Source organism: Macaca nemestrina, chromosome 4 (assembly GCF_043159975.1).
Source record: "Macaca nemestrina isolate mMacNem1 chromosome 4, mMacNem.hap1, whole genome shotgun sequence".
NCBI lineage: Eukaryota > Metazoa > Chordata > Mammalia > Primates > Cercopithecidae > Macaca > Macaca nemestrina.
Genome location: NC_092128.1, coordinates 148,889,944 through 148,916,485, shown reverse-complemented (window position 1 = coordinate 148,916,485; position 26,542 = coordinate 148,889,944). Strand labels below are relative to the sequence as shown.

The 26,542-nt window shown below is 42.9% G+C and overlaps 1 protein-coding gene and 1 long non-coding RNA gene across 6 annotated transcripts in view; one reads left to right on the top strand and one right to left on the bottom strand.

Moving 5' to 3' along the window:
- Positions 1–26,542, top strand: part of LOC105497830 (lemur tyrosine kinase 2) — a 109,876-nt gene that overhangs the window by 46,445 nt on the left and 36,889 nt on the right. For 2 of the 3 annotated variants that reach the window (XM_011769253.2, XM_011769264.2), the window contains exons 4-7: positions 2,973–3,046; positions 6,357–6,475; positions 10,996–11,083; positions 23,706–23,839. In XM_011769253.2, coding sequence (XP_011767555.2) covers positions 2,973–3,046; positions 6,357–6,475; positions 10,996–11,083; positions 23,706–23,839 — 415 coding nt within the window. Of the gene's footprint in view, positions 1–2,972; positions 3,047–6,356; positions 6,476–10,995; positions 11,084–11,110; positions 11,544–23,705; positions 23,840–26,542 lie in introns of those variants that run through there. The other variant, XM_011769273.3, reaches the window with a different exon arrangement.
- LOC105497823 (uncharacterized) lies at positions 12,068–20,083 on the bottom strand. 3 transcript variants are annotated; one of them, XR_003021775.2, is made up of 3 exons: positions 20,021–20,083; positions 17,813–17,929; positions 12,068–12,201 (listed from the first exon to the last, which is right to left on the bottom strand). It is a non-coding gene; the product is annotated as an uncharacterized lncRNA (long non-coding RNA). The 3 variants fall into 3 exon arrangements; XR_003021773.2 differs by lacking the exon at positions 20,021–20,083 and adding an exon at positions 19,417–19,538; XR_011622613.1 differs by lacking the exon at positions 20,021–20,083 and adding an exon at positions 18,203–18,272.

Sequence of the window (26,542 nt, the reverse complement as noted above, 5' to 3'; positions counted from 1 at the left end):
GACCACGGTGAAATCCTGTCTCTACTAAAACTACAAAAAATTAGCCGGGCATGGTGGCGGGCGCCTGTAGTCCCAACTACTCAGGAGGCTGAGGCAGGAGAATGGCGTGAACCTGGGAGGCGGAGCTTGCAGTGAGCCAAGATCGCGCCACTGCACTCCAGCCTGGGGGACAGAGGGAGACTCCGTCTCAAAAAAAAAAAAAAAAAAAAAAAATTAGCTGTGCGTGGTGGCGGACACCTGTAGTCCCAGCTACTCCGGAGGCTGAGACAGGAGAATGGTGTGAATACGGGAGGTAGAGCTTGCAGTGAGCTGAGATTGTGCCACTGCACTGTGGCCAGGGTGACAGAGAGAGACTCCGTCTCAAAAAATAATAATAATAAATAAAAATAAAAAATAAAGTCATGTCTAATAATTAGTCCAATATCTGTTTTCTCAGTGACAGTTTCCGTTCATTCATTTTTACCTGTGAATGGGCCACATTTTTGTTTCTTTGCATGTTCATAATTTTTTTGTTGGAAACTGGACATTTTGAATAATGTGATGTGCAAAAGAGAAGTAGTAGTAAAGAAAGAAAACAAAAAATATTGTCTAGGTCTTTGCAGATTGGCTGTTAGGGCACTCCTTCAACACCTAGCCAGGCCGTTTATAACCCTGCCTTAGCCTTCACTTCCTTCTTATGTTGGGCCTGGAGACCAGCCCCAGCTGAAAGCCTGTGTTCTTCTTAGACTTTCTGAGCACGCATCCTGCCCTGAGCATACATGTGGCTATCTAGGTTCCCTTCTACACAGGAGCTTTCCAAAGCCCCCTTTCTCCTCCGAAATCTCACTCCCCAGCTCTTCTGCCAAAGCTTTCAGCATGTGTACTGTTGGCCTTGACTGTTATTTTTTGCCCTAGGTGGCAGTAGCTTGTTCTCATTTGCCTTTTGCTGTTTTCGAGGAATATGTGACCACTCCATCCTGATAGAATTGTGAGTTTTGTGAAACCAAGAGAAACCACTTGTGGCAGTTCCTCAGGGCAACCCTAGTTAGGTCAAGACAAACATAGTTCCTTGGGAATAAGGTCCACTGTGCTTCCTGTGGACCCTGGTATCCACTGGGGAACACAGGTCATCTTTTAGACTGAGGCTGCACTGAGGAGGGAGATTGGGGAAGTAGGGTAAGTTAAAGCTACAAAGATATTCTACCCTGTGTCAGTGGACTTTCTCCTAGCTCGCTTTGGTTGCTGTAAATCTTTGACCATCTTCTAGAGTTTTTATAAGGTTGACACTGGCAGTTTAAAAAAAGTCTTTCAGTGTTTCTTGGAAGGGACGGCTGCCAGAGGAGATGTCTCTGCTCCACCATTCCCACTGCTGTCACCGTTTCCACTTCTGTCAGTTAATTCGACAGGTGCAGTTAAATGGTGCTGGAGCGACTGGATATTCATTGGCAAACAAATGAACTTTGATCCATACCTTGCACCATATGTAAAAATTAACTCAGAATGCGTCATAAACCTAAATGTAGAACCTAAAATTATAAAACTTCTAGAATAAACTCTTTATAATCTTTAGTTAGACAAAGATTTATTAGATAGGACGCTAAAAGCACCATTCACAAAAGGAAATACTTATAAATTGGACCTTTTCAAAATTAAAAGCTTTTTGGAAATTCAAATTCAGTTTTTAAAATTTAAAATGTTTTGGAAAACAGTGTTAAGAGAATGAAAAGTCAAGTCATGGACATTTGCAAATTACGTATTTGTGAAAGGACTTGGTTTCAGAAGATAGAAAGAACTTTCAAAACTCAATAAGAAACAGCCCAATAAAAATGAGGCAAAGCTTTGCATAGATATGTCACCTCAGAAGATATACAGATGGCAGATAGGCAAATGAGAAGGGACTTGACATCATTAGGCATTAGGAAAATAAAAATGAAAAGTAAGATTGCGTACCCTTTAGAATAGCTAAGATGAATAAGACTGACTACACCAAGTGGTGGCAAAGAGACAGAACAACTGGAACCCTTATGTGCTGGTCATCTTTTAGGAAGCAGCTGGCAGCTTCTTGAAAAGTTAAAGAGACACTTCCCGTATAATCTCACCATTCCTCTCCTTCGTATTTATTCAAGAGAAATGAAAGCATTTGTCCCTACAAAGATTTGCATGCATGTATTTATAGCACCTTGATTTGTGATAGCCTCAACCTGTAAACGACATGAATGTCCATCCCCTTGTGAATGAATAAGCAAACTGTGGTATATTCATTCAGGGGAAATCTCTTTGTCATAAAAGTAAGAATAAACTCTTGATATACTCCAGACCTTGATTGAATCTTAAAACAATTTATATAAGCCATACCGTCGAAAAAAGAGTATATACCGTATGATTCTGGTTGCATAACAGTTTAGAAAATGCAAATTATAGTGCAGAAAGCACGTGAATGGTTGTGCAGAGATGGGGGCAGGTGGAAGGGATTACTAGTGGGTATGAGAAGACTTGGGGGTAATGGAGATGTTGCATATTTTATTTAGGTGATGGTTCCACAGGTGCATACAAATATTAATGTGTATCAAAGTGTGTACTTTAAATATGTGGACTTTACTGATTATACTTCAGTAAAACTTTTTAAAGAATAAGGAGAGTAGTTTAAGAGGGTTAATCATATGTCTAGGTGAGCTGTTCAAGAGAAATGAAAATAAGGACTAAGTAAAGGCCATTCGCATGGTGATTGGTGGTTACATGAGAGTAGTTGGATCGGAAAAAACAATGCGAGTTATTAAAGAATTGGCCGGAAAGTCATTAAAAAAATTGTCAGTTTTAAAGCCTAAAGCTGTTTTGGCATGATTCGTTTAAAAGAGGTGTTTTATGTATATATTCCTACCTTTATTTGCATATAAAAGCCTTTATGTGTTTCTACTTTATAGATTGTATATTTAATATTTATTTTATTTTAGTTAGATACTTACATTTCATTTTTAATGTTTTTTTCTCTACAGAGGGATTGAAGTCTCAGGTTGCCCGCCACAGTCTGAACTACATACAGGAGATTGGAAATGGGTGGTTTGGAAAGGTAAGATGCTCTTCACTTCTGTTTGTTTCCCTCTGAATGATACTGTGTTCAATGCAGGGCGGTGAAGAATTATGTTGTGTGGAGTTTCATGTGCCCTGTGGCCCTGCAGTACTAATTGAGTTTTCCCATTCCCCCTGTGGCAGCGTGGGGGCGTGAGATTCAGCCTTGCTGTGTGTCGAGCCTTTTCCGGGAAGGTTGTCTTATGGCTTACAGGCTGTTATAATAAAATATCATAAACTGGGTGGCTTATAAACAACAGAAATTTATTTCTCACAGTCCTGGAGGCTGGGAAGTCCGAGATCGAGGTGCTGGCTGACTCAGCATCAGGTGAAGGTGGCACCTTCCTGCTGCGTCCTCACGTGGTTGAAGGGCAGGGCAGCTCTCTGGAACCTCTTGGAAGGATGCGAATCCCATTTGCTCTCAAAGGCCCTCCTCCTCTCCATCACGTTGGTCATTAGGTTTCAGCTTACCAATTTGGAGAGGACACAGGACACAAACATTTCGACCATAACAAAGGCCTTAAAAAAAAAAAAGTATCAGAGACTTTTCTAATTGTTGACATAAGAAAGTAAGAAGGGAAAAGAAACCTGGAATCTTAGCAGCTTCAGCTTTGTATCCTCCTCAGGTTAGGTTGTTTTTTTAATCCCTTCCCTTTATAGCACTTAAGCCACTTTAGAACTGTAAATACAGTCTTACAACGAAGACCATGATGAAGAACTAGCCTTCTCTCATAGCCTGTCAAGTGGCCTGTAGTAACAATGCTTTGTTGATCTTTTTATCGTAGATGGCTCAGAAGGAGTAATCTACACCCATTTCCACAGTACCGCAGTCGTGCCCTGTGAGAGGTTCCTAATGGAGTAGGGATTACATCGTAAGCAGGGTGCTTATGATGGGAGGATGCACTTCCCAGTAGTCAGCCATCTGCTGCTGCTTCTCCTTCCCTTCAGCATTGTCTATATCTTTCATGTCCTCCCAACTGTATGAGTTCTCTTCCGCACCATTCAGCAAAACCTGTTACGTAGCAGCCATTGTTACTGGTGCTAGGGGCACGATGTGGAGGAAGATGAATCAAATCTTGACCTAAGTGGAGTCCTGTATGAGAGATAAAACAACACCCTGTCTTCACAAGGCTTAGATATCTAGTTGGGAGGGTCACATAGCAGACAAGTTGTGGGAGGTGGGCTCAGAGAGGTAGAGGGCAGGCAGGTGATCTGGGATATTGTGTGCCTAGAGACTGCCTTACTCAGAGTGAAACAGGGAAATACTCTGGTGCTTGAGAGATCGTGATGTAATTGAGTGACCTTTTTAAAAGGATCACTCTGGAAGTCATAGAGGGGAAAGGTAAAAGCAGGGAGGAGATGGACTAGAAGGCTCCTACAGGCATCCAGGGAGAGGCCCAGGCAGCTTGAACCTGGATGGTAGCGGTGTGGCAGCAAGAAGTGGTGGGACCCAAGACAGATGTTCAGACGAGAGCATGTGGGTGCAGACTTAGGGGGGATGAGACTTGGACTGTGGAGGAAAGGCAGTCAGGTTGACTGCTGAGGGCCTGATGAATTGGAAGAACGGAGTTGCTGTCAACTGAAATGCAACAGACACTGCAGGAGAGGGAGGAGGAGGAGGAAATCGGGAGTTCACCTTTGCTATGTCAGATGTGAGTCGGCTGTTAGGCAACTCAGTGGGGGCACCAAGTAGCTGAACTGGAAATGCAGAGCAAGAGTTGAGGAGAGAGGGTCCAGGCTGGAGATGCAAATCCGAGTGATCTCACTGTTAGAATGTATTCAAAGCTAGGAGACTAGGTGAAGTCATGGAGAATTTCAAAGTGGAAACCAGGGGGAGGCCCTATATCAGGGAGAGGCCAGTGCAGTCAGGGAGAAGCAGTGAGGAGGGAGAAGCCCAGGAGATAGGAGTCTTCTGAAAGTTCCAAGAAGATTAATTGTAGTAATGCTGCAACTTACAAATGGAGGAAGATGAAGCCTGGGAGAATGAGGATTCAGCAGCGTGAGTTCCTTGGCATCCTTGAAAGAAACTGCTCAGGGGGAAATGGTGATGGCACATCCTTGTGTGGAATGGATTCAAGAGAGAAAGAGGAGACAGTGCATTTAGACAACTCTCTTGAGTTTTACTCCTCAAGGAGCAATAGGCCGGACACAGTGGCTCACGCCTGTCATTCCAGTGCTTTTGGAGGCCCAGGTGGGGAGGATCATTTGAGGCGAGGAGTTTGAGACCAGCCTGGGCAACATCACACAACCCCATCTCTTAAAAATAATTAACTGAGTGGGGTGGCACATGCCTGTGGTTCCAGCTACACGGGAGGCTGAGGCAGGAGGAACACCAGGGCCCAGGAGTTCGAGGCTGCAGTGAGCCATATTTGCACCACTGTGCTCCATACTGGGTGACAGAGCAAGACTGTCTCAAAAAAAAAAAGGGGTGATTTAGTTAATTATCAGAATTTCTTGTTCTCCATTTTTCCGTCCTTATATTTCTAATAAACACATTGAGTTCCGTTCAGGTTCTTACTCTATTTTCAGGACATTAAAATTAATCTATTTTAAAAGGAACTATTTTAAAAGAAGTCTTTTTGATCATTCTCTCTTTTTTTTTTAATCATTCTCTAGAGTTAAATAAAAACCTTTATTCTCATTTTCATCTTAAATATTGCACTTTGGAATACCTTGGCATTGTCCTGTTTTATAAATTATTTAGCATTTCCCTTGTAGCTAGTTCTTATGTGAGGCGGCACATTCTCATTTCATGTTCTGTGGATTTCAGTGGGATGTTTTTAAGGGAGTTTTGGTAGGAGATCAAGGCCGGGTATCATTGGATGGAGTGCGATAGGTTTTTAAGTTTCAGGGCAATGATTGATTGTAATTAACATCTGTCAGTTTACTTCTCATATGTGTAGCAGACTAAATAACAAAACTTAGTGGAAGTGTTTTTGAGGAACATGTGAGTTATGTTGGAACTGAACATATAAATTGCACTTCTGTGAAGTAATAATGTCCCTGAAGTAGAATACATTTTTAAATAAATCAAATACAAATAAGTATAAATACATTTTTAAATAAATGGAAAAGAAATATACGTAAATATGTGAATATTGTAAATATCTGGTGAATGGTTTAAAATGGTCCTTTTACTGAAGAAAAATATTTTGAGTTTTCCAAGCTTTTGGTGAGTTAGTATGTAAAAGAATAGAAGGTCACCTGCTTATTGCTTAACTTGTTCACCTGTATTCCATTTCCTGGTAAATACGACAGACTCCTTTATTGTTTTGATGGAAATGACACAAAAAACTGTTCTTTGATTTTAGGTTCTCTTGGGAGAGATTTACACGGGCACTAGCGTAGCGAGAGTCATCGTGAAGGAGTTAAAAGCAAGTGCCAGCCCAAAGGAACAAGATACTTTTTTGAAAAATGGAGAACCTTATTAGTAAGTAAACCTTGTCATGTGTTCTGTAAGGCTAGTCTGTGGTCTGTTGAAAGTCAGGTGTTTAAAACTACTGTGGGATTTCTGCCTGCAACATACATGATTAAATAAGTTCCAGGGTCTCATAAGACCCAAAATGTCCAGGCATCATCTGAAAATCACTTAGCATTCCAAGAACCAGGAGAACTCAGCCTAAACCAGAAAAGACAACAGATTCCAACACAGATGACAGAGATGTTAGAATTACCCAACAAGAATTTTAAAGCTCTCATCATAAAATGCTTTGTGAGCAATTGCATCACATTTAAAACAAAAAAATACAGGCTCAGCAGAGAAAGAGAAAACATTAAGAAGACCTAAATGGAAACCTCAGGACTGAGAAATACAGGAACTCATCATTTCAGTTACAGCCCCAGGGACATGGGGAAATATAACAAAAGATCCAGCATTATTCATGTCATAGATGTCTCAGAAGGAAAGGAGGTAGAGGATGGGGCTGAAAAAGAATTCAAAGCAATAGTGGCTAAAATTTTCTACATTTGGAAAAGAAAAGCCTACAGATTTAAAAAATTGAGAAAATGCCAAACAGGATCAACCCAAGGGAATCCGTGCCAAGACACATAGTCAAACTTCTGAAAATGAAAGACAAAAAAAATCCTTAAAGCAGGGAGACAGAAACAGCACTTGACCTATAGGGGGAAGCAATGTGAAGGACAGCCGATTTCTCATCAGGAACCTGGAGGCCAGAAGGAGTCGGCACATTTTTCACTTTTCTAAAGAAAAGAACTCTGAAATTCTTTCTCCAAAGAAAATATCCTTCAGGAATGAAGGGGGAATATCAAGACATTCTCAGATGAAAGAAAACTAAGAGAATTTATTACCAGCAAACCTACCTTAAAAGAATGACAGTTTTCTAAATAGAAATGATAAAAGGAGGCATCTTAGAACATTAGAAAAGAAGAAGGAGCAACAAAAAGAACAAAAATACGGCTAAACTTCCTTTAAAAAACTGATAAATTGTATCATCAAAATTAAAAACATTTGCTTTGTGAAAGACCTTGGTAACAGTGAAAAGACAAGCCACAGACTGGGAGAAAATAGCTGGAAACCACGTAGCTGACATGGGACTCATCTAGAATGTATAAGAAACTCTCAAAACTCACAGAGAAAAAATAACCTAATTCGAAAATTGCCAGAAGACATTGAGACATTTCACCAAAGAGGAGATAACATGGATAGCAAATAAGCACATGAAAAGATGTTCAGTATCACTAGCTACTAAAGAAATGAATTAAGATTCCCTCATACCTATTAGGAAAGCTATAATGAAAAAAGTGACAATACCAAATGTTGGCAAGAATGTGGAGAAACTAGATCCCTCATACATTGCTGGTGGAAATGTAAAGTGATAGAGCCACTGTAGAAAATAGCTTGGCAGTTGCTTAAAAAAACAAAACATACGTTTAGTTATATATTAGCATTAGTTATACATTCTCCAGAGGGACAGAACCAATAGGATGTGTATGTACGTGTATATCTAGAAAGAGACGTTTTTAAAGGAATTGGCACATGAAGTTATGGAGGCTGGGAAGTCTAGAGTCTGCAGGGTGAACCAGGAGGCTGGAGACCCAGGGAAGAGTCAATGTTATAGTTCAAGGCTGAAGGCCCTCTGCTGGCAGAATTCCTCCTTCTGTGGGGGAGTTCAGTCTTTGTTCTGTTAGGGTCTTCAGCTGATAGATGAGGCCCACCATTGTTGCAGGATCTGCTTTACTCCAAGTCCGCCGATTTAAATAATGATCCGCCAGGCACGGTACTTCAGGTCTGTAATCCTAGCCTTTTGGGAAGCTGAAGCTGAAGGATTGCTTGAGCCCAGGAGTTTGAGACCAGCCTGGGCAATGAGGTGAGACCCTGTCTGTACAAAAAAATAAAAATAAATTAGTTGGGCATGGTGGCACCACGCACCTGTAGTCTCAGCTTCTCAGGAAGCTAAGGCAGGAAGATCAGTTGAGCCCAGGTGTTCAAGGCTGCAGCGAGCCATGATCACACCACTGTACCCTAACTTGAATGACAGAGTGAGACCCTGTCTCGGTAGGTGGGTAGGTAGGTACGTAGGTAGGTAGATAGATAGATAGGTAGGTAGGTAGGTAGGTAGATAGAGACAGACAGTAATTTCATGAAAAAACACCCTCACCCAAACGTAATAAGGATAATATTTGACCAAATACCTGGGCACTATGGCCCAGCCAAGGTGACACAAAATTAACTGTCACATCATACAACGCAGCAGTTGCACCCCTTGACATTTATTCCAGAGCAGTGAAAAACTTACTTCCGTACAAAAACGCTTGCATGATTGTTCATAGCAGCTTTGTTTGTAATAGCCAGCAGTGGGGCCGGGCGCGGTGGCTCAAGCCTGTAATCCCAGCACTTTGGGAGGCCGAGACAGGCGGATCACGAGGTCAGGAGATCGAGACCATCCTGGCTAACACGGCGAAACCCCGTCTCTACTAAAAACACAAAAAAAAATTAGCCGGGCGAGGTGGCGGCGCCTGTGGTCCCAGCTACTCTGGAGGCTGAGGCAGGAGAATGGCGGGAACCCGGGAGGCGGAGCTTGCAGTGAGCTGAGATCTGGCCACTGCACTCCAGCCTGGGTGACAGAGCGAGACTCCGTCTCAAAAAAAAAAAAAAATAGCCAGCAGTTAGAAAAACTGACATGTCCGTCAGTAGGTGAGTGGTTCAGCAAAGCGGTACATTCCTGGAGTACTGCTCCCACATTAAAAAAAAAAAAAAAAAAAAAAAAAAAAAGAACCATTGACACATGGAACACCTTGGATGATCTCAGGGGGATTATGTTGAGTGAAAAAATCAATCTCAGAAGGTCACATACTATACCAATTCCATTTATATAATAATCTTAGAATTAGAACATTCTAGAAATGGAGAACAGGTTAGTGGTTGCCAGCGGTACACATGGGTGGGGTGGGAAGATCTTCGTGGTGATGGGATAGTTCTGAGTCTCCATTGAGGTGACGGTTACACACATCTGTGCACGGGCAGACCCGGCAAGGAACCCTTTACACACTTTATCACAGTGGCAGGTCCCGGGTTTGGGTTGTACTGTACGTCATTGTATCAGATGGAACCAGCAGGGGAAACTGGGTGAAGGGTAAACCAGACCTCTCTCTGCTGTCTTTGCCAACTCCTGTAAATTCATAATTGTATCCAAATAAAAGATTTTGTTTTTGTTTTTTAAAAAAACAAAAACAAAACAAACCTATTTTGGCATACCTTTTATTTAACTGTTTTATTTTGGACACAGTATTTTCCAAAAGGAGTTTGCATATACTGTGGAAATGTATGGAAAAGAATGTATAAGCTAGATAGCCTGAAGGAGAAACTGAGTTATTGAATATCTGGATTGAAATACATATTGAAGTTGTCTTGTTGTTGTCGCTGTTTTGAGACAGGGTCTTGTTTTGTCCCCCAGGCTGGAGTGCAGTGGTGTAGTCATGGCTCACTGCAGCCTCCACCTGCTGGGCTCATGCGATACTCCCAGCTCAGCCTCCTGAGGAGCTGGGACCACAGTTACGCATCCCCACACCCAAATAGTTTTTCCGTCTTTTGTACAGATCAGCTCTCCTTTTTTTGTCCTGGCTGAAATACTTATTGAATTTGTATATACAGTTGGCCTTCTGTATCTACGGGTTCTGTATTCATGGATTCAACCAATGGTGATTGAAATTATTTTAAAAAAATATTTAAAATATTGAAAATATTTAAAAATAGAAATAATTCAATAGTAAAAAATATATAAACAATACAGTATAACAGTTTTTGACATAGCATTTCCATTGTATTAGGTATTACAAGTAATCGAGATGATTTATATGGGCGGATGTGCGAAGGTTATGTGTTGATATGACACCATCTTATGTTAGAGACTTAAGCATCTTTGGTTTGGATTTGGGTATCTTCAGGGATTTATTGAACCAGTCTCCCACAGGTACTAAGGGATGACTGTATAGTCTGCCCTCTTTTAAATGCTGCTTTAAAATATTATCTCTAAACTTAAATTACTAAAGATAAAAATTCTTGAGGCCAGGCATGGTGGCATGTGCCTGTAATGGCAGCTATTTGGCCAGCTGAGGTGGGAGGATCCCTTGAGCCCAGGAGTTGGAGGCTGCAGTGAGCTATGATCCCACCACTGCACTCCAGCCTGGGTGACAGAACGAGACCCTGTCTCTTGAAAAAAAATTTTTTTAATTTCTTATGTTAAGATTTCTTTTTTAATTTGTGAAAATATTCACTTGATTGGCTTTGAATTACTTACTAGATAACTTAGTATACACCTTTTAAGTATAATCTTCATGATCTTTTCAGCCTGTCATTTATTTAAATATTATATAAATTATTATGAAAAAATTTGGATTACTGTATGAATAATTTTGTTATTATGCTTTTGTTTGAATAATGTTGTTATCATGCTTCCTGATGAACAATATTATGGCTTTTATTTTTCCCAGTATTCTTCAGCATCCAAATATTCTTCAGTGTGTTGGACAGTGTGTAGAAGCGATCCCCTACCTCCTGGTGTTTGAGTTCTGTGACTTGGTAAGTTTTTAGAAGGAATTCAAGTTCGAGCATTCTAAGGTTGTACTCAAGCATTTTTGACAGATGGACATGCTGGATGAGGGGTTGCTTTCATGTCTGTCCCCCACTTGAAGAACTTTATGATGCGTTACTTTTATTACCTTTGGTGATAGTGACAGTGTTGACTGACACTTACATAGTGGTTTGTTACACTCCAGTCCCTGTGCTAACCTATTTAGTTGCCTTACCACACTTAATGATAACAAACTCCAGAGTTAGGTGCCAATATTTGTCCATACTTTACATGTGATGACCATGTTGTGGATCAAGTGTGTAGCAGAGCCAGAGCTTGGATCTAGATGTGCCCCTCCTAAGAGCTTGAACTGGGCTTGAAACATCTTGAAACGCTTCAACCCCCTGAGAGCGCCGAATCTCTTTACCTCAAGTACTCCTGATCCGTCAGCATCTGAAAATAGCAAATGTATGTGACATTTATATGTTTAAAGAATTAGATTTATTTTCTTAAAAACTTTATTTTTTAGCATGATAATATTATTTATTGAGACAGTTGGAAAGATTGTTCTTTGTGCAGTTTTATGAATAATTTCAATAGTAATTTCTATGTGAAATTTCCTCTGAACATCTTTTCCCGCATGCAGAAGATTTTGTCTTTTTTAAAAGCCCATTTTTAGCATAATTGTTATCTTCCAAAAACAGTGGTGAGCTGTTAATTGGATGAGTCAGGTTTTAATGGATTTCTTTGCATCATCTCAGTTTTCAGAACATTAAAACTTCCGTGGCTGTGCATAGAAAAATAGGAGTACCCCAAAACAAATTCCCAGTTAAGTCAAATAACATTTTCATCTGTTTAAATAAAGAACAGTAAGCATCGTGATTTTTTTGTTTTAATTCCTAAGTGTGATTCGAATATTTCTCTCATTGGCAGAGGTGGTTGATTAATAAACTTGGTAACATTAGCTTTCGTTGGATTATGTAATAGTGACCCTCAAATATCTGTGGCTCATAGCAACTAAGTAGTTCTTGCTCGTCTTAGGTGTTGGCTTTGAGTCAGCTGTGGCTCTCTTCTGGGCTGCGTTCGTCTTCACTCCAGGATCAGTGTGTTTTCGTGCCTGTAGATGCTGGAAAAGAAAAAAGAAAAAGTGTATTCTGATGTCATTCCTTAAAGTATTGTTTCTGGGTCCTCTGGGTCAAGTTTGTGAGGTTGTTTAAGTCTCTCGTATCTTCTGATTTGGGGGAAGGAGTGTGGAGGGGGTTTGAGTCAGTTTTCTGTCGGTTACTGAGAGAGGCTCTGGTTATAGATTTTCCTTATAATTCTGGTCGTTTTTACATTTTGGTGCCGTTATGTAGGCATGAACATTTAAGGTTGGTATAATTTCCTGTAATTTGAACCTTCTGTCATTATGAAGGGGCTCTCTTTAAGGTTAAAAGCGTTAATAAAGATAAATTCTGCTTTTATTGATACTGATATAGTTAGACCAACTTTCTTTTGGTTAGAATTTGCCTGTCAAATTATATTTTTGTCAATCCTTTTCTTCTCTGGTTTACACCTCTTGTAAATAGTTTGTTGTTAAAAATTTTTTAAATCTTGCAATCTTGGTGACTTAAAATGGAATATGTAGTTCATTTACATTTCTTGTAATTAGTGCGATATTTGTAATTTTATCTACCTATTTGGTATTCTTTTTTGTACTGTTTTACAATTTTTCTTCTTTGCTTTTTTTCTATTCTTCTTTGGAATTCTCAATTGTTTTTGTTTGTTTCAATTTTCCCCATCTGCAAGTTTGGACTTTAGATATTTTCCTTAATTTTTTGTGTGGTCACACTAGAAATTACAACATGCACATTTTTTAACCTAACAAAGTCTAAAATTAATATGTTAATCCTGCCCCAAAGGAGCTGGAACCTCCTAGAGCTCTCTCTCCATGTAAGGAAAACTGGAATTACACCTACGTTTCTGGGCCACCCCATATTCTCTGCCATTGTGGAGGGTGCTTATTCATTGGACACTTAACTGGAGTAAGGCAGCTGCACCCTGGAGATGCTGAGACTCAGTGTGCTTGTCCTCCAGGTCCCCCAGTGAGAGGTGACACATGATCAATTATTTAGTAGAGGTGTGAGAGCTAAGAGGAAGGAGTTCGCACTGGGATTTCTCAGGGGTTTATTGCATATTATTATATAATTGGTTTTGATAATCTCAACATGATCAGAGTTATAAAATGTATGATCCTAGGTTATTGTGATATAAAAATAGCTTCCTTTTAGTCTAGCTCTGTGTGACCCATGGTAGGTGATTTTGGCACTGACACAGAATCAACAAAAAAAAGTGAGGACACAGAGACGCGCCCTTAGGTGACGAGGCAAGTCTGCTTGTCAGAGGCCCACTATTCTGAGATGTTTCATGTTGCCTTTTTTGGTCCCTAAGCTCCTTATATTAATTATAAATAACAGTTGAGGCATATTCTTTGTGAGTGACCATCACAGAAATAGAGCTGGAGTCAGCGTCTATTTGACAATCGCCCGTTTCCCGGCTGCTGGAAGTGGCTTGGAAAACTATCTCATATGTTTTAGCATTTTCCAGTTCTTCTTTGCCCGTCTGCATCTGTCCCTGAAAGTTCCAGTAGACAATGTTAGTTTTTTCATACAATGGTCAAAGACCTTGGCCACTCCGCTTCATGTTTTTTTCAGAATGGGTTCAGAAGATGGGCTTTGTTTTAATGCTATTTTAATTTATTTTTTATAGCAGCTGTCCTTTTTGGGAGTAGTTATTTAACCTGTTTTATAAAGAAACACAAAAACATAGCGAAATAACTCCTTTATGTTACCACAAATGACCCAGTATTGACAAAATTCTAGAGTATTATTTGTATCTTTATCTTTGTACAGACATCATTTTTATGAAAATATAAGAAATACATCTGTTCTTTAACTCAGCATCCTTGTAATTTTTTCCCCAGCCATTTTAGAGCTCAGACTTAAATACATGTTATTCAAATACTTAGACTAAGTAGTCAAAGCATAGTAACTTACCTAGATTTGATTGGCTCTTATACTTTGGGGTGAATATTATACATACAGCCTTCTAGAATGAACAGATGTGACTTCATGAAACACATTTTACGTGACCCTCGTAAGTCACTCGGGGATGTTCACTTATGAACATCCCGAGGAGCTCTGGACCCCACCAAAAACTTCCACTGGCAGTGCAGAGCTAATAGCTGTGTTTAATTTAAGCATCCCACCAATTGTACATTGATCAATACAATTTTTTAAACAATCATTGTTCCTCAAATAATTAAAAATACAATTACTATATGATCCAGCCAGTTCCACTTCTGGGGTTATATACAAAAGAAGTGAAAGCAGACCCTTAGGCAGATATTCGAACACGTTATTCACAATAATGGATTATTATCGAAACCACTATTCACAGTAGCTGGGAGGTGGAAGCGGCCAAGTGTCCATCGATGGGTGAATGGATAAACCAAATCTGCTCTGTGCAATAGAGGATTATTAAAAGGAAGGAAATTCCAACACAGGCTACAGCATGAATGAACCTTGAGGCCATTATGCGAAGTGAAACAAGCCAGTCACAAAAAGACAAGTTCTGTGTAATTCTACTTACAGGAGGTACCTAGAGTAGTGAGATTCTTAGAGACAGAAAGTGGAAAAGTGGGTGCCAGGGGCAGGCTGGGGCTGGGAAATGGGGAGTTGTTTAATGGGTGCAAAGCTTCAGTTTTGTGAGTTGAACAAGTTCCGGAGGGGGCTGGCGGTAATGGTTGTGCAGCAAGGGAGAATGTTCTTAACTCTGGAACCGTAAACTTAGACATGGTTACAATGCCAAGTGGTATTTTATGCATTTTTTTTTTACCCCAGTAGAAAAAAGATGGATAATTACCTCCCACAATTTAAGGCGCCATGTCAGGTGTTACCTGTGTTAAGAGGAGGGTAGGATGCCCTTTGGAAATCTTTGGTTATCACTTGGCGTGGCCAGTCTTATGTCAGGGTCAAGGTCATAAACACAGGGTGCCACCAACTTGTCCAGCGGTGAGAGGTCACATTGTTTCCTTGGTCAATTTCATACATATCACTTCTGGGCCCTCGTAAACTTGAAGAGGAACAGATTTTCCAGCATCAAGGACTAGGGGCCTGATAGGGTTCTTGGCACTGAAGTCCAGTTTCTCTGGGCTCCCACTGTGTGGCAAGAGCGGTCAGGTAGCACCAGCCCAGGGAGCCAGAGAGGATATCCACCTGAAGGGACCAAGGGTTGTCCCATGGGACACACCAAAGTCTCACTTTGACACTGAGCCTGGATGACCCAAAACCTGCCCAGGAACAGGCCTTTCTGATCAGAGGGGCATAACCCAAGGCAGGACCTGCCCCCTGGCCACAGTCCAAAGGACACAGAGGGCAGCGGACCGGGCTCTGTAAAAAGCCGCTGTGGCCATGATGAAGGACCGGCTATCTCTGCCTGTCTTAGCAGGTCAAGAGCGATTGAATGAACAGTGGCCTTTTCAGTCGTCATCCTGCAGTCATCGTGCCCAGTGATAACATCTCCCAAGTAGAAAGGAGAACATATTTTTGCACTTACTTAATTCCTTGTGAGATGGAATTAACCAGCCTGTTTTTAAAAGGCACTTAATCATGGAATTTTTATGAAAGTAAATGAAAACTCTTCTGAGTGCTTTTGGTAGCTGGCCTGCAGCCACAGATTTGCATTGCTGACGGCGGCAGTGTTTATGAGAGGAGCCAAGAGATGACTGGAGGGTGTTTTATAGAACTTGTTGCCATGGCAGGTACACACCGCTCTCACGTGAATATCAAGGCAATGAGACTTTTGATTAAGGATCACTCACTCAACAAAAATGGATTGAGCAAATTCGAAGTGCCAGAAGCTGCCTGGTGCTTTAAGGAACACAGAAGTGAATAAGCCCCTGACTTGCCTGCTCTGATGTTCGTTCTGCCACTCACTGGTTTATCACCTTGGAAAATTCCTTAACCTCTTCTGTAAAATGGCGGTAATACGGTCTCCCCTTAGAACTGCCCTGACCATTAAGTAAGATGATGGATGAGATTACCGAGCACAAGAATGCTCAGTAAGTCGTGGCCATTTTTAGTTATTAAAATTGATTGATTCTAATTATTAAATAAATAGAAGTACGGGAGTCCTAACCAGCATCACTGGGGAAGGCTTTGCAAAGGAAGTGTGGAGACGGACGCTGTGCCCTGGTGGCGAGGCCGGCTGGGTCTGTTGGGAAGGCTCAAGAGGAAGGGGTAAGGACAGGGAACAAAGCACGCTGGAGACCAGGCTGCCGGCGGGGGAGAAAGAGGAGGATGTAGACTAACCTTTGCCACATCCTAATCTTTCTTATTGGTCAGCAATTTCTTCAGCTCCATCACCTGGCTCCGGAGCAGATGATACTGTGTTCTTGAATGTTGTATACTGAGCTGTTTTACTAAATTCAGCCAATAAAACACGGAATCAGTTTCTGAAGGCAGTTCGCAGTGGAGAAGGGGAGGGCGTCCACTGGCTGTTCTTTGACAGCAGCGTGTTTCTCTGTGGGACTTGCACTCTTCCATCTCTCATGAAGAGCGGTGACTTGGGGGCAGAATCAGAGGAGCTTAGACTCGTGGGCTCTTAGAGCTGGAAGGAACCTTGGCCACTGCCCACAGCGGGGAGTACGATGGGGAAGGTCTGAGCTTTCTGGGTCAGGCCTGGTGCTGGGCATTTAATGTGTGTTCCGATCGAGTGAGTTGTCTTGACAATGCCGTGAGACGCGTAGGAGTAGCTTCAGTCTACAGATGAGGAAACCGAGGCTGAGAGAGGGAAGGGACTGACCGAAAAATCAGACCCAGGCCGCTGTGTCAGGGTTGGTGCTGGACTAGCCTGAGGGTGCAGTTACTAGTGCCAAAGTGAGTGTGCTTATGGGTGGCTTGATTTTATTCTAATTTTATTGTATTGTTTTAAAATTAGAGATGGGGTCTCACTATATTGCCCAGGCTGGTCTCAAGCGATCTTCCCACCTCAGCCTCCCAAAGTGCTGGAATGACCCGGCCCTGTGTGCTTTTATACCAGGTGGTTTCATGCCACCACCAGCGGGAGGCCTCCATTTTAGAATCAGCCTTTGGTGCAGAAATGCCTAATTAATGGGCAGCTCTTCTTTATGAATGTAGTTATTAATAAGCCCCTGCACCAGGGCACCTCAGGTCAGCAATTTCTCCTCAGGCACCGGGCACACCAAGATGGATGACGTGTCATTGCCCCTAAGGAGCTCATGTAGAGAAGAGGGGACATGGAGTCACGGTGGAACAGGCGTGAGGAGGGCCAGGGGCACAGGTGGACGGGGTCCCTGACCAGAGCCAGCAGAGGGGAGGCCTGTGCTGGATGACCACATGGGTTGAGGTGTGGGGGTGACTGGGTGGGGTCTCTGTTCCCAGTCCCTGGGTCTGCCCTGTTCCAGTGCCTGGCCCTGTGCTGGGGCCCTGCCAATGGCCTTGGCCCTCCCCATACCTGGCTGCAGCCCGGGCACTATGGCCTTGGCCCTTGCTGACAGTCTGCTCCAGCTGCCTCCAGCCAGGCCCTTCCTGTCTTCCCTGGTACCTGCTCCCCCTCCCCTGCATTTCGTCCATCGGCACTGCTTCCCCATGTGTGTGGCCAGCCTGCTCCTAGGTCCTGTCTTCTCCCCGTCACTGCAGTGACAGGTCATCGCTGCTTATAACCAAGGTGTGCACCTGTAGCTGAAGCACCAGTGACATGGGGTGGCCGCTGTGATCTCAGCAGAGGTTCTCTGGCGCCCTCCTGTGGTGCTGGGGCAGGCTGATGGGGGCCTCACTGTTGTCTGTAAAAGTCTAAAAAGAAAAACACTTTTAATAGAAAAAAAACTTACAGAAATAAAAATATTTTTGTACAACTGTACAATGTTTTTGTTTTAAGCTAAGTGTTATTACAAAAAGACTCAAAAGTTTTAAAAAATTAAAAAGTAAAAAAGTTACAGTAAGCCAAGGTTTATTATTGAGAAAGAACAATTTTTTATATAAATTTAGTGTGGCCTAAGTGTCTCTTGAGCCCAGGAGGTCAAGGCTGCATACAGAAATACTTGCCATCATGTTACAGTGGCTTACACTATTCGGTGCAGTAACATGCTCTATAGGTTAGAAGCCTAGGCTGTAGCAAGAAACCACCCTATGTAGCCTTGGGGTACAGTAGGCTGACCATCTAGGTTCGTGTGACGTTTGCGCTCTGTGACGTTTGCACGATGGTGAAATTGCCTAACAACACATTTCTCAGAAGGCATCCCCAGTGTTAAGTGATACATGACTGTATTTTAACTGAGTTTTAGAATAATCTAGACTCTCTGTTCTCAAAGTAACATTTACTATACAAAGATAAACTTTCAAAGAGAATCAGATTTTACTTGCTTAAAGAATATTATTTTTGGCCGGGCGTGGTGGCTCACGCCTGTAATCCCAGCACTTTGGGAGGCCGAGGTGGGCGGATCACGAGATCAGGAGATCGAGACCATCCTGGCTAACATGGTGAAACCCTGTCTCTACCGAAAACACAAAAAATTAGCCAGGCGTGATGGTGGGCGCCTGTAGTCCCAGCTACTCGGGAGGCGGAGGCAGGAGAATGGTGTGAACCTGGGAGGCGGAGCTTGCAGTGAGCTGAGATCGCGCCACTGCACTCCAGCCTGGGAGACAGAGCGAGACTCCGTCTTGGGGAAAAAAAAAAAAAAGAATATTATTTTCCCAAATTAAGTGTCTTTGGCTAGCTTTAATGTACAGAGTAATGAAGTAATAAATTTAAAAGCCCAGTAAAAATGTGAAATTTCAGATTTACTCCTAAATTCATTCTTCTTAGATTATTACATGGAAATGATAGGATGGGGCTGCCTTGGGAAAACAGTTGTCCCGACTTTAACCTGTAGGGCATCATTTAGAATGTCTGCACAAGTGTTTTTTCTTTTTTCTCCCATTCATTAAGCAAATATTAAACACATGCTGTGTGCCCAACACTGTTCTAGGTTCTAGAGACACAATAGGTAATAGATGGAGTCCTAGCCATGTCTAGCTTGCTTTCTAGTGGTAGAGACAGACAAAGAAAACAGCAGGGAGGAACCCAGGCTATCACGGTTGGATTTATGTTTTCAGGGACTGGCTTTGGCTGCTCAGGCGAATGGGTGCAGGGAGGCCGCAGTGGGACTGGCGCAGGCATGTCCTCAAGGTGGGGGCGTGCAGGGACCAGCACCACAGAAGCGGAGGCATGAGAGGTAGTTTGAAAACAGACCCAGAACTTGGTGACAGGTTGGATGTGGCCCCCTAGAGGCAGAACTCACCAATGACATCTTCACTTTTTGTCTGACCCACTGGGAAAACGGCGATGCCGCTTACTGAGATTGGCGGAGGTTTGTGCCGGAGGACTCTTAGACAGCAGTGAGGGAAGTCGAGTCAGGAGATGAGGGGCTGGGCCGGAGAGGTGTACGGGAGGCATGGACTTTCAAGCCACGGGGTGGCTGAAACCCCTGGGCAGGGAGCGTCCCCAGGGCTGAGGACCAGGACGGAGCTCTGGGGTCCTTACGGATCAGCGAGAGGAGGGAGAGCCAGTCGGGAGGCCTAAGAAGGAGCGGCCAGTGGGAAAGGAAGAAACGCAGGAGGTTGCGGTGCCCGAAGGCTGGTGACGAAGGACATGTTTAAGCAAATGGACCCGTCTCCATTAACGCTGGTGAGATGAGACCCAGCCAGCTCTGCTTGGGGTGAAGTGGGCAGGTCACTCCTTGATAGGCCTGGCCAGAGCAGCTGCCACTGAATGGTGGATGAAAGTGCTTCTGATGGGGGCGAGGGGTTCCTCAGCAAGGAGCCAGGACCGACCAGGCTTCTGAGGAGTTTAACCACAGAGAGGAGAGAGAACTGGAGGGCTGGGGAGGGGAGGGCTGGGTTTACCTGGGAGGTGTTTGGGCGCCAGAGCAGAGAGAAGAGATGGACTCTCAAGAAGATTGAGCTTAGAAAGGCACAAGGACGAAGAATCCATGGCAACCAGAGAGGAGATGATGTATAAGGTTATGGATGCCAGTGGGTGGGGGGGACCAGTGGGGCTGAGAAAAAATAGACGCAGGCAAGAGAGCTGCTGGGAGGGAAGAGAGGCCCCGGGCTGCGCGGAGGCGTGGTGGCGTCAGCTGCCCCAGTATGCAGGTCTTCTGTTTCATTAGCAGAAGCGGGGGTGTTGCGCTGTCTGTATCATTCTTTCATCCTTTCAATAAAATTATTGAAAATTATGTTTTTTCCCCAGAATCGTCCTGTTAAACATACAAATGATTTTAATTTTTCAGTTCTAAAGCTATTTACTTGTTAACTTTTTGCACTGTTTTGAAATTAATTCATTGCTCCCAGTGTCCTGCAGAAAAGCTATATAAAGCCCGCCCTGGCCATTCATGTCAGCATTGAGGAGGGGACTTGCAAGGAACCCATTTACAGGTGTTTGAATGACTCATTCCCCGAAGGCATTGCAGGTCACTTGCTCTGTTGCTGGAGTGCTTGGTGTAGCGCTCTGCTGCCATCTAGTGTCGTAAGTTTTCTTTCGGGAGTTTTTTGGGGGGTTTTGGGAAGCTGAGAAATTTATGAAACATGGATAAAGGAATGTTTATTTTAATTCAGAATACTTTGCTGTTCTTGGTGAGCTTTTTTTCTTTAAACAATGGACCATAATAATCACCATTATTATCATCATTATATCACTAAGCACCATTAAAATACAAATGAATCAGATATCTAAATATAGGTTTGTCCGTTTTGGATAGAATGAATCAAATTTTAGTACTTGCTTAACATAAACATCTTGACTCTAATTTAAGATTTTATGTTGATTTTTCCTTTTAAACTGCGGTACCAGGGGAGCTCTACTGACCTTTCTGGAACATAGAACTGACCCTGGATCTTACAAAATCCATCACAAGTCTCATCCGTGAGAACTATGACCAGGGGCCTCCAGTAATCTTTGATGTTATTCCCTATTCCTGGGTTAAAGATATTTTTGCCTGGAAGGTACTGATTTTATCTATTCTTAAGGAAAACCCCCTTCTGTTGATTATATTCTGTCCTTGAGTGAAATTTGGGAAGTGAACTATTATGGAGAGGAGACATTTTAAGAACAGCAAGTGGTGGTGAATATACCTTAGGTATCCTTGAGAAGCAGCCACGCCCAGTCTGTGCTTCCTCTGCCTTCATGGCCGGAGCCGCAGTTCACTGCCTGCCAGCAGCTGCTGTTGGTTTTGAAGGCTGGCCAGATTCGGCCCAGCATAACCATGTTTTCGTGTGAGAGCAATTTTTTCCTTACATGGGTGTTGGTGGCGGAGGGGTTAGGCAGAATTATTTCATTGCCATTTCATTGGTAATGTAGGTAGACTTGGGCTTTGTTCATGTTTACTTTCTGTACGGGGTACCTTATGAAACTCCCATCCGCCTGTAGTCCTGGAGTTTTCTGCTGGAATTTTTCTGGGTGAATTTAATTGTCTTCTGAATCATTTGTTATCCTTCCAACTCCCAAGCTCCACAGAGCCTAACCAGGATGGAGGGTCATATTCATATGTTTTTACAAGGAAAAAAAAAAAATGTCTTTCTCCTCTGGAGTGGCTTCTGATTTCGTTGGAAACAAAGGAGAGGGCACCACGTTTGGAAGGAATGTGTGAAGGACAGTGATACCAGGTGCACGGCACCGAGGGAAGGCCACTGCTCCCCTAGCAGAGCAGTCACGTGACGCTTGGGAGACCCCTGCAGATTGATGGGATTGACCTTCAGTTGTTTTATATTCATTCTTACAAAATACATTGATGTTGTCTGCATACTGATTTAATTCACTTGCTAAATAGAACTTTCTTGACTAGCTGGTAAACTGAAAAGTAGAATTAGCACAGCCCTACCATTTATTAGCTCTGTGGCCTTGGGCAAATTTCTTACCCTCCCAAAGCCTGAGTTCCATATCTGGTAAACATCTCAAATTGTATTTGCAGTAACAAGTGCAAAAACTCCTAACACAACGCTTGGCTCAGGGCTCAAAGCACAAATGGTGGCGACTATTAATATCAACATTATCACTCGTGTAAAGATCTTGGAAACTGGGAATGGAAACAAATTTAGATTCTTGGAGTGGACCTAGAAGTTACCTTAGAATGTACTCAGTATTAAATACGGGCAAATGTTTGTAAAGGAATACTGTGTTTTAAGGTTTTATTCTGGGAGGTATTTGATAAATCGACTATCTTCAGTAACAGTTACAAGACATGTACTCTTTAGTTGGTCAAGGAAAATGTCCTTCCTTAGGAGTCTTTTCTTTTTTCTTTTTTTTTTCCTGCTCTCTGCCTCCAGGAGTCTTTTCTTGACTCAGATTTAAAGAACACTGAAAGCCCTTGGCTTGCTTTCTAAATTTTATTAACTGACTCGAGGAAGCTTTAATTTGGAATGAAATTGTATCAATAAATATTTAATCACGTGGTAAGGAGAATATGGAAGATTTTATTCCCTCAAAAGGGTATTCCCCATAACAGCTATACTGTAAACTCCCCAAAACATAATGTCCTAAATGAAAATCATGAAATAAAGGCCGGGCGCAGTGGCTCAAATCTGTAATCCCAGCACTTTGGGAGGCTGAGATGGGTAGATCACGAGGTCAGGAGATCGAGACCATCCTGGCTAACACAGTGAAACCCCGTCTCTACTAAAAAATACAAAAAACTAGCCGCGCGAAGTGGCGGGCGCCTGTAGTCCCAGCTACTCGGGAGGCTGAGGCAGGAGAATGGTGTGAACCTGGGAGGCGGAGCTTGCAGTGAGCTGAGATCTGGCCACTGCACTCCAGCCTGGGCGACAGAGCGAGACTGCGTCTCCAAAAAAAAAAAAAAAAGAAAATCATGAAATAAAGACAGCATAACAGAGGGAAGTCTTGGAGGAGGCCTGGGGAGCCCCGCAGTGTCATGGCCGTGTGCTGGGTGTCTGACTGTAAGTTTGTTTATTTTCCTGCTCAGGTTGCTCCCCTTTGAAGAGCAGGCTTGTTAACGTGGTGAGTTTTTCCTGGAGTGGCTAGAATGTTCTTTCTCTTCACCGTCTCAGGACAGCACAGGGTCCTGGGAAAGGTGGGGGAGACCTGAAGCAATTGTTGCTGTACTACCTGGATGTCTCCTTTCCCGCCCATTTTTCTTTCCTTCTCTCCCACTCCATTGCTCCTCCAAGCTTTGGCAGTAGCCACAGCGCCTTCTTGATGAAGCACTCACTGCCCAGGGGCTGCCTGGAATCCATAGAACAAGCAGTCTTAACATTCTCTGTGTCATCTCTTAGGTAACTTGGGAATTTCTCTACTTCTGCACAGCATTTCGTTTAAATGTGCATCATTGCACAACTATCTTTTTAAAAACTGTTTTGTTTTCCATGTGTTTATATGACAAAAATGTTAACCAGTTAGAATGTTCCTAAAAGCATAATAGTGGTCCATACTTTTGCAGTGTTGGGTTGGAACTTCTTTAAATACGAACAAAACAAGTTTCTAATAATCTTAACAGTTAGTATTCACTGAGGCACGTATTTAAGTGCTCACTTTGTTCCTGTGGTTCTTTTTGAAACTCAAGCGGGCTGACTTTTGCAGGGCGACCTGAAGGCGTATCTGCGCACCGAGCAGGAGCACATGCGGGGGGACTCACAGACCATGCTGCTGCAGAGGATGGCGTGTGAGATTGCCGCGGGGCTGGCCGCCATGCACAAGCTGCACTTCCTGCACAGGTGGGTCCCTACGCCAGAGGTGCACGCCCCACACAGCGCCGGCGGGACAGTCCAGAGAGGCTGCCGGGTTTGTGAAACTTAAGGAGGACAGGTGGCAGGATGAACCCAGCTCATGCAGGTAGAAGCGATCTCGTTCTTGCCCATGTCTGGATGAGGGTTTGAGTTGGGCTTCATTGAAACCAGTACCAGGGAATAAGATGTCTTAATACATTTATTATTTCCAGAATTTCAAAGAATGTGAACGGTTGTACCTGCCTCAGAGTTGGGAGTAAACAGTCCTGATCCACCACGTGACACCTTGCGTGTTTCATCCTTGCCACACCAGCTTTAGGCTTCTGGTGCTACCCGCCCAGTTTCTCAGTGCGTCCCAGTTCACATTCCTGAGAGAGGAAGAGAGAATCTCTGGGCCAGCAGCCTCTGTGTGCACAAGGTCATAGCACTGAAGGGTGGGCTGTAGGTGCCCATTCGGAAGCAGAAGTGTCACGGGGTCCGATCTGAAGAGGCCCCCCTGGGTGGGGGGTCAGGCTGCTTGTGGGCAGCACAGCGATCTGTGTAGCACATTTCTGTGGCAACCTTCCAGGCCCCACTTGAATGACCATAGTTCTTTGGAGCACGTTGTATTTTGTTCAGATCATCGATGGTGATTTTCGTAATTAAAATACCAAAGGACTTGGAGTCCTATCTCAAATGATGAGTCTGTTCTGTGAACCCAAACGGAGATTTCTGCTTACTCTCCTCTAGGCTTTTCAGCTGTGCTTTATGTTTAAAAACAACACAATACGTTTAAAACTATTTCTTAGGTCTCCAGGAAAACCAGGCAGTATTTCTTTAATTGACTTTAAGTAAATCATTTAACTCTTAGTAATCCATTGGCCTAAAAAGGAACACCTGTGTGTCTTGACTTGAAGGGAGTGTATGAAGTATTCTATTTTTTTTTAATTTATGTATTATGTTTTTGAGACGGAGTCTCTCTCTTTTTTTTTTTTTTTTTTTTTTGAGACAGAGTCTTGCTCTGTCACCCAGGCTGGAGCGCAGTGGCATGATCTTGGCTCACTGAAAGCTCCACCTCCCGGGTTCACGCCATTCTCCTGCCTCAGCTTCCCGAGTAGCTGGGACTATAGGCACCCACCACCACACCTGGCTAATTTTTTGTATTTTTAGTAGAGACAGGGTTTCGCTATGTTAGTGAGGATGGTCTCGAACTCTTGACCTCGTGATCCACCCGCCTCGGCCTCCCAAAGTGCTGGGATTACAGGCGTGAGCCACCGCACCCAGCCGAGACAGAGTCTCTCTCTATCACCCAGGCTGGAGTGCAGTGGTGTGATCTCAGCTCACTATATCCTCCACCCCTGGGGTTCAAGTGATTCTCCTGCCTCAGCCTCCTGAGTAGCTGAAACTGTAGGCACATGCCACCAGACCTGGCTGATTTTTGTATTTTCAGTAGAGATGGGGTTTCACCATGTTGGCCAGGCTGGTCTCAAACTGCTGACCTCTGATGATCTGCCCACCTCGGCCCCCCAAAGTGCTGGGATTACAGGTGTGAGCCACCGTGCCTGGCTTGAAGTATTCTATTTTGTAAAAAGCAGATTTCACAGTAATATATTTGTAGTGTGATTCCATTTTTTTTTTTTTTTAAGTATGAAAACACCTGGTTGTATTTCTAGAGGGGTGTGTGTATAAACAGGCATGGAAAAGTACTGTGCCTATCAGACTCTCAACATTACTTCAAGGGGGCAAGGAGGAAAATTATTAACCTTCTTCTTACACATTTATATCTTGTTTGGTTTACAATAGTACACAAATCATTCTGGTAAAGTGTTTTTTTTTTTTTTTTTAAAGACTCAAAAAGTTACCAGTTTCTTAAGACCCAAAGCAGAATCCCTTACATGAAACTTTATAAAGATTTCATAATGGAGAAAGCCTGTATTTAGTTTTTGATGTATTTTATAACAGTTTATTGTCTAGCATAATTTATATTGTTAATATCTTACAAAATGCAGATAATTACTGATACTGGCTTAGGAATTCTTAAATTTTAGAGAAGGGGGTTTAATTTTAAAAGAGCATCATATTGGAATCAGCAATGTAAAATTATCAAAGACAGCTAGAATCTGTGTGTTTTTTAAATTGGCAAAGATGTCAGAGTAAATAGTATTTTCCTATGAGTTTCAAGTTAAAGTTTTACTTAATTTCAAATCTTGTGGACTTGAGAACAAGTAAATATGATGAGTAAATCACATAGTTTGGGTTTTATTCAAGTTGTAAAACTCAGGTTAAAGAAAATCTTTGAGGCCGGGTGCGGTGGCTCACTCCTGTAATCCCAGCACTTTGGGAGGCTGAGGTGGGCGGATCACCAGGTCAGGAGATCGAGACCATCCTGGCTAACACAGTGAAACCCCATGTCTACTAAAACTACAAAAAATTAGGCGGGCGTGGTGGCGGGCGCCTGTAGTCCCAGCTACTCAGGAGGCTGAGGCAGGAAAATGGCATGAACCCGGGAGGCAGAGCTTGCAGTGAGCCGAGATCGTGCCATTGCACTCCAGCCTGGGTGACAGAGCGAGACTCCGTCTCAAAAAAAAAAGAAAAGAAAATCCTTGAAGCCATTGACAGCTGTTTCATTTTGTTGTTAAAAAAAAAAAAAAAAAGTAATCATATCTATATTAAATTTCCGTTTGGGGCAAAGTTTTGTGTTTTAAGATCTTT